The sequence below is a fragment of the Metopolophium dirhodum genome, chromosome 4, assembly GCF_019925205.1.
Source record: "Metopolophium dirhodum isolate CAU chromosome 4, ASM1992520v1, whole genome shotgun sequence".
In the NCBI taxonomy this organism is placed as follows: Eukaryota; Metazoa; Arthropoda; class Insecta; order Hemiptera; family Aphididae; genus Metopolophium; species Metopolophium dirhodum.
Window position 1 is genome coordinate 31,919,179 of NC_083563.1, and position 13,076 is coordinate 31,932,254.

At 28.0% G+C, this 13,076-nt stretch overlaps 1 protein-coding gene across 1 annotated transcript; it reads left to right on the plus strand.

Moving 5' to 3' along the window:
- Window positions 1-2,837: 2,837 nt before the first annotated feature.
- On the plus strand, window positions 2,838-12,870 carry LOC132943359 (trifunctional purine biosynthetic protein adenosine-3). The gene is made up of 18 exons (XM_061012324.1): window positions 2,838-3,179; window positions 3,333-3,415; window positions 4,003-4,092; window positions 4,986-5,233; window positions 5,314-5,494; window positions 5,562-5,772; window positions 5,834-5,964; window positions 6,049-6,172; window positions 6,252-6,465; window positions 6,534-6,756; window positions 8,860-9,058; window positions 9,119-9,370; window positions 10,333-10,536; window positions 10,605-10,745; window positions 10,873-11,015; window positions 11,092-11,211; window positions 12,069-12,326; window positions 12,380-12,870. The coding sequence occupies exons 2-18, from the start codon at window positions 3,341-3,343 to the stop codon at window positions 12,596-12,598; spliced, it is 3,033 nt and encodes a 1,010-aa protein (XP_060868307.1). The 5' UTR covers window positions 2,838-3,179; window positions 3,333-3,340; the 3' UTR covers window positions 12,599-12,870.
- Window positions 12,871-13,076: the final 206 nt, after the last annotated feature.

Sequence of the window (13,076 nt, forward strand, 5' to 3'; positions counted from 1 at the left end):
TATTCAGGTCAAAGTGGCAAGCTTTTAAATTGAGTGAAGTGATGGTTAAATATAGTATAATTATACATATATTATAATGTGTACCTATATGTATAATTATTAATATATATATATTTCTTCTGTCCGTGTGTAAGTATTCAAACTCCTCCTAAACGACTGCAGCGATTTTTATAAAATTTGTTGTGTGTGCTTGAGTGGGTCTTTGAATGGTTTAGACTTAAGATTCACAATTGGACCCATTAATAAGCCCAACCTGTGGAGGTGTTCAAACAGGGATTTTGAGATTTACGATGGAAATTGTTGTTTATAAATGGTTGTTATTGGTTATGGGAGAAATAATTAGTAGAAATTACTAATTAGTATTTATTTATTGTTGGTGGCCATAAGTTATTCAGACAGATCAGGTACAAGAATGCATCAAATCGAATTTTGGCAAATTGTCTACCAGGGTGGCTGAGTTGCACTTATAGCAGGTGGATTGCCTACTTGATATATCAAACCTTAACATATATGTTGTCGCAAATTGTCCGCGATCCGACGTAGGTAGTCGGATTGCCTATGGCTGAGGTGCACTTACTGCAGCGAGTTACACCCAAAGGGAGCTGAACAATCGTCATTTTTTTAAGAGTTGTCATTTTTTACGGGCAACGAAGAGCGCAAGATCAGTTAGTATTTATATTATATAATATTATGTAAATATAAAAGCTATAAAAAAAGTCGAGTTAAGTTACACTGTATATGTATACTTGATAAGTACCTACCTGCTTATTGTTTGGACTTTAGACTAGTTTAGTAGCTTATAGAGATCAATACCTTGTACCTACGTATTAAATCGTTCAATTAACCTGTCTATATAGTGACTATAACTCTGCAATAGGTAGTCTAGGTATAACTTGTTTTCATCATAGGCCATAGACCCTTATTGATAGTTCCTCATTAATGACTCACTAAGTCATTATATCTATCAACTATCAATGAACAAGACTTCAATTTTTTTTTTAATTGGACACACAAAATACAGTTGCCTAGATATTCTTATAGATTTATAAAACAATCATGTTATAAACTTATAACTATACCACAGAATAATGTGATTATAATACCATTGAGATAATGTGGGTTAGCTATATAAATATACTGGCACGTATTTAGGGGGGGGGGGGGGTGTAAGTGTATCCTGTTACCCGGGGCGGCAATTTTTCAAGTACATTTAAGGGGTATCAAATTTAAATTGATATATTATTATTGGGTATTAATTGTTTCGAAAAATAAATAAATTTATATATTATATATTTTAATTATTATTTATTATTATAAATAATTCTGTTAAAAACAATTAGGTAGGTTTATAAGCTAACTAAGGTAGACCTAACTACCTAAGTCGGGCTAAGTCACAAACTAATTTATTACTACCTAATTTCAGGTTATATAGTTACAATAGATTATTAATACTATATAACTAATTATATAACTATGTATATATGTATATATGGCTACCGATCAACTATGATATCGTGCGCAGACTTTTGTAGCAGCTGCAGTGACTACTATTTTTGTGACCACCCACCAAGTGGTGTGGTGAAAGGTAATTTCAGAGGCGATCGACTCAGAGATTTTTCTTAAATAGATGGGTGGGTGGGTGGGTCCCCTAGTAAATGTAATATGAAATACCTACTCAATAGGTAGTCAATAATGATCTGAAATATAATTAGTTATATTATATTAATACATTATTATGTAATAATACTTGGGATATTTATAACTTGCCTCTTGAACATTTTCAGCTCACCGCACGCCACCGCACCCACCCCATTAAATGTATTAATTGAATGTACTGGTACAAAAAAATAATTAAAAACATTACAATTCTTTAAACTTTTAAGAATTAATTTTATATTTTGGCCCATTTCTTGATACATAAGTAAGAAAAAAACTTCAGGTGTAGTGTGGGCTACAAGTCACATCCGTGGGCACGCGCCTATGCTACCAATATAGATATATAGAGACTTTAATAGACTGCATGACTGCCAAGTGCCAAGACTATAATATTAATATGTTCCAGAAATCTGAATTCTTTCATTACCTATAAAAGTATACTCATTGATTATAGTATTATTAGTATTATATTTAATCAATGGTATAACCAAAGAATAAATTTAATCTATTCTGTGGTATAACTTATCCAATAATACAAGAATAGAGATTGGTATATTGGTTTTAGGTTTATAATATTTAAATGTATTAAGTTATTTATCGGTAATAATAATTATTATTAATAGTTTCATCAGAATGAAAATAATTACGGTCTAATACTCTAATGGCTAGTCATTATAGTCTGTTGTAATATGGATTAAAAATAACTATTTTTTAATTTGAGACATACAATGTAGGTACAAATTTATTATATTATAATATAGACAGCTGTAGACACATAGACACAGTACTACAGTATATAGTATTATAGTACGTTATACTATACCTACAATCTACATATTAGGTAAATATCATTATTATTATGATCAAATTGAAATTTAAATGTTTACAAATTAGACGTCGTTAAATACTTAAATAGTTAAATCACAATAATTCGAGACCCGATTATTTAAAATTTCACTCCCGCTTTTTTACTCGAGAAAATAAAGAAAACACATTCTTGTCTCATGTACTCAATTTTGGCGGTTAAGAATATTTACTCTTTAAGGTTATTATGTAATTACTGATATTAGTGGAGTTAGTGATTATAAAATCACGTTTTGTGATCCATTTATCAACAATCAAAATATATTATCATGTTTGATATTTCCTCTTCGATTATTGACCAATAGGTATTATTTGATAGATTATTATATTTGATTATTATCCATATGCCATTATCCACTGACCACTATTACTATTAAAATATGTAGTGGTCCTCAATCGTAAATAGTAAATCGTAATTCGTAATCATAATCAATATTAATATTATATTATATTCTATACATGCGATTGTGTGACTACGCGAGTCTCAATCTCTGATAACTAATAATAATTACTAACTATATCGCATAATTCATTGTTATTTCTTATTAGATACTCCCACAGTAACACAGTAGCACTGACGTACTTTTTGCTTTCTGTCCAATATTCGTTTTGTTAATTTTTTCCACGTGGTTTTACGCGATTTCAGTTTAAATACTCAGGTAGAGTTTTAACAGATGAGTGATTTATATAATATTAATTTATATGATATATATGTATATATATATATTTATTATTTATATATATATAGATATATTTATTGAAAATGTTAATAGATTTTTTATTTATTTAACAGAAGCTATTTATTTTTATAGATTTCGTAATGGCTAGTGTCCTTTTGGTTGGTGGTGGAGGTCGAGAACATGCAATTGCCTGGAAACTAACACTTTCTTCAAAAGTAAGAATAATTTAAATTTAAAATCATAATTTTTAATTAAGTCAATATTTTCTTATTTTAAATAGTCATTCCCATTAATTGGTTTTTATACTTAGTTTAGTGTATTCATTCATGCCTATTAAATATAATTTCAGATGTTTACTCGATAATGTATGTACAAATATTTACAATAGTTAAGATAATAATATAGGCTACATAAAAATGTAGTCGACTAAATTGTAAGGGACTAACATGGGCTACTAAATCATGTACTAATCATAGCTGTCAGCTGATTTATTAAATGCTTTTGATGATTGCCAATGCAATCCGGCATAAATTATTCCATTTTTTATTCAACTGCATAAGTGTCTAAATACCTACATAATACTGCCAGGCCCAACATATACTAAATATAATATATTCTCATAATTTTTTATCTAATAAGTAATTTAATATTGTTAATTTTATGAATGTGTTGTAGGCATTAGAATTAGACCCATGAAGGTATTTGATATTTATAGTTTTTAGAACTGCCATTCGTCATTGTATTGTAATATTTAGAAAAATAAGATAGTTAATATTATTTTAATACATTTTTCTTTTTACAGGTGAATAAAATTTATATTACACCAAACAATATTGGAGCTGCATTATTGCCTCAAATTGAATTTGTAGATTTGGATGTCAACAATTTTGAAGTATGCAGATAAAAAATATTATTATTATATTTTTATTAAAAATAATATCAACTAATATTGTATTTTAACATATCTAGATTAGGAAGTCACCGTTTTAAATTCAATATTCATTTTCAGTGCTATACTTTGAATATATTTTTTGATATTACGTAGTTCTTGAACTAAAACTTGTAATGCATTAATTTTTGATGACAAATCGAATTCAAACCAAATTATTCTCATTTCACAAACTTGTAATTTGTATTCAACAAACCTGAACCGAACCAAACTATTCATATTATATATCAAACCCAAACCGCAACAAACTGAAAACAATTCTAAAAACCTTAAAAATTATGTTGATAAAGTTATAATGAAAAATGCCAACAAAATTAATATTTACCCTAAGAATAAATTTATCTGATTTTATTATTATCTAGTTTGTTATGAGCGTTTTAAAATAGTAAATTATTGTACATTTTAAAATGTTCATAATTCGCTTTAAAATTAAAATATAAAAAAAAAACCTATGTCATCTATTAGATAATATTCTTACTTCTAAAGTCCTAAATTTAGTAATAGATCAATTCACTCAAAAATTAAACTTAACAAAGTTAAATTAATTATTCAGAACGTACAATTTGTTATATTATGTGTTTGTAAGATGGAGACAACGCATATGGATATAGTGTCTCCTCAATGTTATTTTTTTGAAACTTATTTTAGTGTTTAAACATATTGGTCATTTTTTCTTTGATCTCTAATGTGATAATGTTTTATTCGGTAAATTTTGAGATGTTAAACAATTTGAGAACATTATGTCAAAATATAGGGCAACCATTAATTGCTGATAAAATAATTCTTGTAATAATTTAAATATTATTTTTGGTATATTGTTTTTTCTACAATTATAGTTATTGGCAAAATGGTGTGTGGAGAAATCTATCGAGTTAATCATTGTTGGTCCTGAAGATCCTCTTGCATCAGGAATTGCTGATGTATTAGCTACTTACAACCTGAATTGTTTTGGACCATCTGCTAAAGCAGCCCGTATTGAAAGTGACAAAGAATGGTCAAAACAATTTATGGATGAATTTAATATTCCTACAGCCAAATGGAGATCATTTAATGATGTTAAACAAGCAACAGATTTTGTTTATTCGTAATTATTTCAATTAATATTATTAAATACTATTTGTGTAATATAATATTTATTTCATCTAAATTGTAAATTTGTACTAGTGCTGATTATCCTGCATTAGTAGTAAAAGCAAGTGGTCTTGCTGCGGGCAAAGGAGTAGTAGTTGCTTCTAATAAACAGGAAGCATGCTTGGCTTTAGATACAATCTTAACAGAAAATCGGTTTGGTAAAGCTGGCCAGACCGTTGTAGTTGAAGAATTGTTACAAGGAGAAGAAGTTTCAGTATGATAATATATTAATTTTAATCTTGTAAAGCCTTTAAATTTATATTTGGTATTCTTTTATACAGGTTTTATGTTTTTCGGATGGTGTTAATATAAATGTCATGCTACCAAGTCAAGATTATAAAAGGGCATATAATCAAGACAAGGGTCCAAATACTGGAGGTATGGGAGCATTTTGTCCTTGTTACAATATGCCTCAAAATGAGTTGGATGAAGCTAAAAATATTTTACAAAGGGCAGTTGATGGTCTTCGTAATCGTGGGACTCCTTTTGTTGGTGGGTATTTTAATTGATCATTGTTGTTTTTAAAAATTATTATTTATTTTATGGTTTTTAGGTGTTCTTTATGCTGGATTAATGGTAACCAATGATGGCATTAGAGTTTTAGAGTTCAATTGCCGTTTTGGTGATCCTGAAACCCAAACAATATTGCCACTATTAGAATCTGACCTTTTTGATATTATGAAAGTATGTAATTATTAATTATTTTATATGTACATTTTTTAAACAATTAACAATTATATTAATTTATTAATGTTAATACTTTACTAGGCATGTTGTGATGGTACTTTGGATAAAGTTGTAGTTGAATGGAAAACTGATCAATTTTGTGTTGGTGTTGTGATGGCTAGTAGAGGATATCCGTTAACATCCAGTAAAGGGGATGTGATATCTGGTAAATTATGCAACTGAGTTATTAACTAATATTTAACTATACATTTTTTGAAACATAGTTATAATTGAACATTTTTTAGGTTTACCTAGTGTAACAAAAGGCATGGTGTTTCACATGGGTACTAAGTTAAACAACTATGGGGAATTGGAAACAAACGGAGGCCGTGTATTAATTGTGGTAACTACTCATCAAGACTTAGTTTTAGCTGCTGCTAGAGCCACTATGGCTTGTGGTAGAATAATGTTTAATGGTGCTCAATTCAGAACTGATATTGCTCATAGAGGAATTGCTAGGTTTGTATTTACTCATTAATTTTTCGCTAATTACCTATATTTTTTTTAAATATTTTAAATTATTGTAGAGCAATTCTTGCTAAGGGTGCTACAACCTACAAGTCTAGCGGTGTTGACATAACTGCTGGAAATAATTTAATTCCAATTTATAAACAAATGGTATCTATTACAAAACGTCAAGGAGTACTTGGAGATTTAGGTTCTTTTGGTGCCATGTTTGATCTCAAAGCAGCTGCATTCCAGGACCCAATACTTGTATCCAGTTCAGATGGAGTTGGTACCAAATTGAAGGTATGGAAAACTAGAAGGATAACTATTAGGTATTTCGCGCAACAAAGTTGTACCCAGTGGTTTTAAACGACTGGTCTGAGTGGCTTGCATAGGTTTTTAAAAAAAATCTGAGTTTTGTCCTCAATAATAATTAAAAACTTCTAACTCATGCAGACTGAGTGCTGTCATTTATATAAATAGTGTTCATAAGAATTGGAAACGGTGATTAGCATAGATGCAAATAGTGTTTGAGATTGATAGTGGGGGGAAGGAGGCTGAAAACCTTAGCTACTCAAAAAAAACATTTGTAGAACTGTAGAAGTAATAATAAGTAGTAAATAATCACTTAAACAATTTCCCAATAGAACACATAGGTATATTGTATACCTAATTATTACAATATTATTAAAAATAAACTTATAAGTTACAACACATTTTTTTAAATGTACTATTTCATCTACTTAAAATAATTGTTATAAAAGAATAATTATATAGTTATAGAACAAATTTTTATTTACTTTTATACATACTAATTAACTTATAATCATACTCCAAATATTGAATATCAAAAAATTATACTACCAACATAGATACTTTTGTTAAAACAAATGTTTAAGTATCCTGCATCATAAAGTATACTAATATTGATTAAGCTAACAAACTTTGAAAATGTTTGGGGGGCGTAGCCCCTAAAACCACCACTTAATCCCCTCTTATTTGTGCCTATGGACTCATTAGACAAATTAGAACTGATAAAATATAATACAATATAATTAATGAGGTGATTAAATATTTTACCTAATAAACGTGCAACAGTTATCTGGTACTGCCAAGGTTACTGCTATTAGTTATATTTACCTTTAAAAATATGCAATCATTAATTAAAGCATTTCCAAATTGTTTGAACACCTTGTATATATTATTTTTAATTAGTAATTTAGTTTTTGTGTATTACTTGCTGCATGTTAATGAATGAGTATGAGTCTAAATAATAAACTATTATTTTTATTTTTATGTTTGTCTAAACTTATGGTAAGGTTTTGTTTTTTGTACTCCAATATCTGGTTGAACTCTTAACATATTGATTTTATAGTTTCAAAGAGCCATGGTGATTTTTTGTATAAAATCTCCATTTTCCATATCCTTTTGTCATTTATATTTTGTTAAATTTGAACTGCGTATTTTGATATAATCATTTGTTTGATAATTTTTTAAGACTCCTAAAAATTGAAAAATGTTCGGATAAAACATCCCATTCAGTTTAAAGTTAAATGATTCACATGTGTTGTAGTATAATTGACGAGTTAGAGATTTCTCCCCATACTGATGGTTGAAATTCACTTTCTGGTGATCCCTCTACTAATTACTTCGGTGAAAATATACTAAACTGCTGATTGAATATGAATAACATGAATTCTGTTTGAAATTAAATTAATTAATTAATTGTATTCAATAAAATGTCTTTATATTATAATAATTTAATCATACTAATGGAGTATTATTAGTATTTTAGGCACTATAAATGTTTAATAATTGATAGAGTAGTTTAGGGAAACTTTTTAATGTAATGTTACCATATTCAACTTAACACTCTTAAAATATTAAATTCAATTAAAATAAATACAAGAAAAAATTGAATTTTATATTTGTCTTTGGTTTTATTTGTGATTCCTCTGATGTAAGAACGAATAGACGAAAGTTCTACTTTCATTTCTTCTTTTAGTCACAGAAGTTTTTTCTTTTCTTGATACAAAAATTATTGCTTTTTCTGTTATTTTTGAATACGCGTGTTCTATGGTTACCACAGTTTTGGCAATCTGGTTGAGAACCACTGTCTTATTTGTTAAAACTTAATTGATTGTTCAAAATATAATTTAGTTAAGGTGTAGAAAAGTCTGGGATAACACTTAAATTGTTTCTAATTATCGATATTGAAAAACATTGTTATTGAGGACGCAACTCGGACCTGTGGCTGACAAAATACAGACATGAACATACAGTTGACAAATTATGGACACAACTCAGATGTCACAATATATATATATATATATTTTTTTTTTTCTTGGACAGTACCATTTATTATTCATATTCACTTTATTTTTTATTTTCTTATGCAATTTAAAGGTTGCTCTAACATGTAATAGTCATGAATCAATTGGACAAGATCTTGTTGCAATGTGTGTTAATGATATATTAGTTCATGGTGCTGAACCTTTATTTTTCCTTGATTATTATGCAACTGGTCGATTGGAAGGAGGAGCTGTTGTTCAAGTTGTTAAAGGCATTGTAGATGGTTGCCATCAATCTGGATGTGCTCTTATAGGTAATTATTTGTCATGGCTTATTCATATAATTAAAAGATTTAATATACATTTATTTTTAGGTGGAGAAACAGCGGAAATGCCAGGCCTTTATCAAAATAATGATTACGATGTAGCAGGTTTTGCTGTAGGAGCAGTAGAGCGAAATAAGATTTTACCTCATATTGAAGATATTGTTTCTGGGGATGTTGTTATTGGTTTAGAATCTAGTGGTGTTCATGCTAATGGATTTAGTTTGATTCGTAAAATAATGGACATGGGTTGTCATAAATTTACAGATGAAGCCCCTTTTAGCTTGGACAAGAAGACCTATGGTAACTTTTAATTACTCTAAGAACTACTTTTGAGGAACCTTGTTTTTTATATTTTTTTACTTAGAAAAATATGTTTGTCATTATTTACTATAGATTAAAAAAAAAAAAGTGGGCTGGAGTAGGTCAGCGGTGGTAGTAGTTTGTTCATCGGACAGGATAGTATATTATTACAGTATTAGATTTGAATGTAATGATTGCATTTGATAAAAAATGATTCTGAGCGCACTAAAGAAAATGTATGAATCATGTATTATTAAGTAACCATTAATTGTATATAATATACCTTGTGGGAATTAGGTCATTTTTAAATTTAATTTGTTTCTATGGTGATATAAAAAAGTGTTAGAAAAATAAATGTTGGTTGTTTTTCTTGTGGTGTTAAAAAACTATTGAGTAAATCGAAAAATGACCTCTCAAAACGTATTATCTTGATTCAATTTGCTAAAAGATAACACTTTATGTTGAAATCAAAGAACTCCTTCTGGTAAAAATTGCGTGTACAGGCTAAAATAAAATTAACATCATTGTAAAACCACTAGCTTCCTTGCTCTGCTCAGAATCTAAAACTAAAAAAAAGTCAAAATAATTAAAAATTGTTTTCCACCAAAAATAAAGCATAGGTGTTAATATCTAGTTGGCTGGATCCAATTTGCTACAAAAAACCTCCTTCAATGTTAAGTTAAAAGAATTTTTAGTGCTCCTTAACATAACGACAGACAGAAAACAATACATCATTGTAAAATCAATAATCAGAAACTAAAATAAATAAGAAATGTACTTATTTTTGGATAAACTAAAGTTTTATTTCAACAAAAGTATATTGAATGTAAAAATATATTGTTTATTAATTATGATAAAGAACAAGTATTCAAAATTGTATCATTTGTATTGACAATAGTTGAAACAGTTCCATAATTGTTCTTTTGCTATAAATTTCTTAAAAGTTTGAATTTATTTTTTAGGTGAAGAACTATTGACTCCTACAGTAATTTATGTTGAGCGTGTATTACCTTCAATAAGAAATAATAATATAAAAGCATTGGCTCACATTACTGGAGGTGGTTTAATAGAAAATATTCCACGTATTTTACCAAAAAATAAAAAAGTTATTTTAGATGCTACAAAATGGAGTATACAGCCTGTATATGGTTGGATAGCTGCAACAGGTATAATTAATATTTAGTGTCCATTACTAAGTAATTTATGTTGATTTTCGTATATAATTTGGTTTTAGGTAGCATCAATGAAACAGAAATGTTACGAACATTGAATTGTGGTTTAGGTATGGTATTAATAGTTGATAAGAAACATGTTGAAGATGTTCTGTGTGCTACTAATGGTAAAGTTGTTGGTATAGTCGAGGAAAAAATGTCTGGTAAGTTTTACCAGTTTACATAATATATCAAAAAGTATATTTAACTTTTTGTAGACTGTGTAACAATACATATATATAATTTAGAATAAAGAGAGCTCAAAGTGTGAACTTTCATTAATACTTGTAGACGAACTATCAGTTGAAGTGAAAAAATTTGCAAATGCCATGGAACCTTTGATGCGTCCTCATATTCAGACCTATGTTGCATCTAGGATGCGTCCAAAAATGCGTGTGGCTGTTCTTATATCAGGAACTGGAACTAATTTACAGGTAAACTGTGGTATTGATTTTTATTTATAATACTTGATATACAAATTCCTTAATTTTTGTGACTTTTTCAATTTAGTCGTTGATTGATGCTACTACTGATGATCCATCTATGATGTCCGAAATTGTTTTAGTAATATCCAATAGACCAGAAGTTGAAGGTCTCAATCGTGCCAGGCGTGCTGGTATATTGGCTTTGGTAATACATAAAAAAAATGTATTTTGTAAATGTAATTTATTTATAGTGTTGGGCGAGTATTGTTTTTTGATGTCGGGTCAAAATTTTAATTATTTTGAGTTGATTTGAGTTCAAAAACTGTTAAAGCAATAATAAATTATTGTTATTAATTTAAACCATCAGCTTTCCTGGATTTCTTATCGGAAATATTTGGTTTCTTTTAGTTATTTATCAATCTTAGAGGGCTGCAACCGATGAAAAAAAAGTGACAGACCAATAAGTTAGACAAAACTGGAAGAATTTGGTTTGACAGATTTTAATTTTGAAAACGGATTATGATTGATCAACAAGTTTACTAGTAAATGTTCGAGGCGATTTTGAATTTTTTTTTTCAGCTATGATATCCAAGAATAAAAATATCAAAAAAATATGATATTTTGTATTTATACTATTCATTATGACAGTAACAATAATTGGAATATTCAAAATCGCCTCGATCATTCCCTAGTAAACTTGTTGATCAATCATAATCAGTTTTCAAAATTAAAATCTGTCAAACCAAATTCTTCCAGTTTTGTCTAGCTTATTGGTATAAAAGTCACTTTTTTTATTTACTAGAGCCCCCTCCAGCCCCCTTAAGGTTTATTTTATGATACAGAATTTAAATATATTGAAAAACATTATAACAAACAAAATTAATGTTTAGATTTCTACATTAGTTTTGACTTTTAACAAAACCGGCTGCAGCCGCCTTAACATTTATTTTTCAATAACTTAGTGAAATGAGTACTCAATTCAATTCAAGTCGAGGACTCGTATTTACAAGTGCAAAAAAATGTTACTCGACCAACTCTATTTATTTATATTTATTTGTTTAGGAAATAGATCATACTAAGTTTAAAACACGTGAACAATTTGAAGATGAAATGTTGAAAGCATTAGATCAAACACAAGTAGATGTTGTTTGCTTAGCTGGTTTTATGCGCGTGTTAACAAATAACTTTGTGAACAAATGGAGAGGTCGCTTATTAAACATACACCCTTCACTTTTACCTTTATTCAAAGGTCTTTATCCTCAAAGGCAAGCCCTTGAATCCGGTGTACGAGTTGCTGGATGTACAGTCCATTTTGTAGAAGTAAATATTTTAATTTTTTATTTTATAAATTTATTCCTGAGTGCAATTTTTAGTTAGAAATTGATGCTGGAGCAATCATAGTACAAGAAAGTGTGAACATGAGTTTAGACGAAACAGAAGAAAGTCTTATCGAAAAAATTAAGAAGGTGGAACACATTGCTTTTCCAAAGGCTTTAAAACTGTTTGCTACTAATCAAGTTTATTTGGATAAGGATGTTGGTAAAGTAAAATGGTTATCAAATTCAAGCGATGTATTTAGAAATATTGTTTAAATAACAATTAATTATTTTTACATTTATTTTATATTCTATAATTTTTATTTTTATTTTTCCGTTAGATATAAATATAATATAATTGTGTCTAATTTTTTTACTATAATATTATGTATTTAAAAAAAAATATTATTTGTTGCATTTTTATACATGTCATTCTTTTGCCAATTTTGTAATTTTTTAGATTCTACAGATTTAAATATATAACGGATTATTGTTTAAAATTGTAATATGATCTATGTTTCAATAAATAAAACTATTATTACATTTAATTGTTTTTTTTTTATATTTAACCGAATTTATTGAACAGTTGATGTAAATATTCTTAGTTCTTATTACTAATTAATTTAATAAAAAATGATGGTATTTAGTTTAATGAGAAAAATAATATTAAATATCAATAGATGTTAAAAAAAATTAAATCTCAATAACATAATTTTGAATTTCAATGTATATTTACTTTCCAATATAGTATGTT

What these genes read in the sequence shown, in the direction of transcription:
- LOC132943359 (XM_061012324.1), top strand. Translation starts at nt 3,341, where the DNA reads ATGGCTAGTGTCCTTTTGGTTGGTGGTGGAGGTCGAGAACATGCAATT. An exon ending in AGTCGAGGAAAAAATGTCTG is followed by an intron (nt 10,746 to 10,872) that starts GTAAGTTTTACC and finishes TAATACTTGTAG; the next exon opens with ACGAACTATCAGTTGAAGTG. An exon ending in GAACTGGAACTAATTTACAG is followed by an intron (nt 11,016 to 11,091) that starts GTAAACTGTGGT and finishes TTTTCAATTTAG; the next exon opens with TCGTTGATTGATGCTACTAC.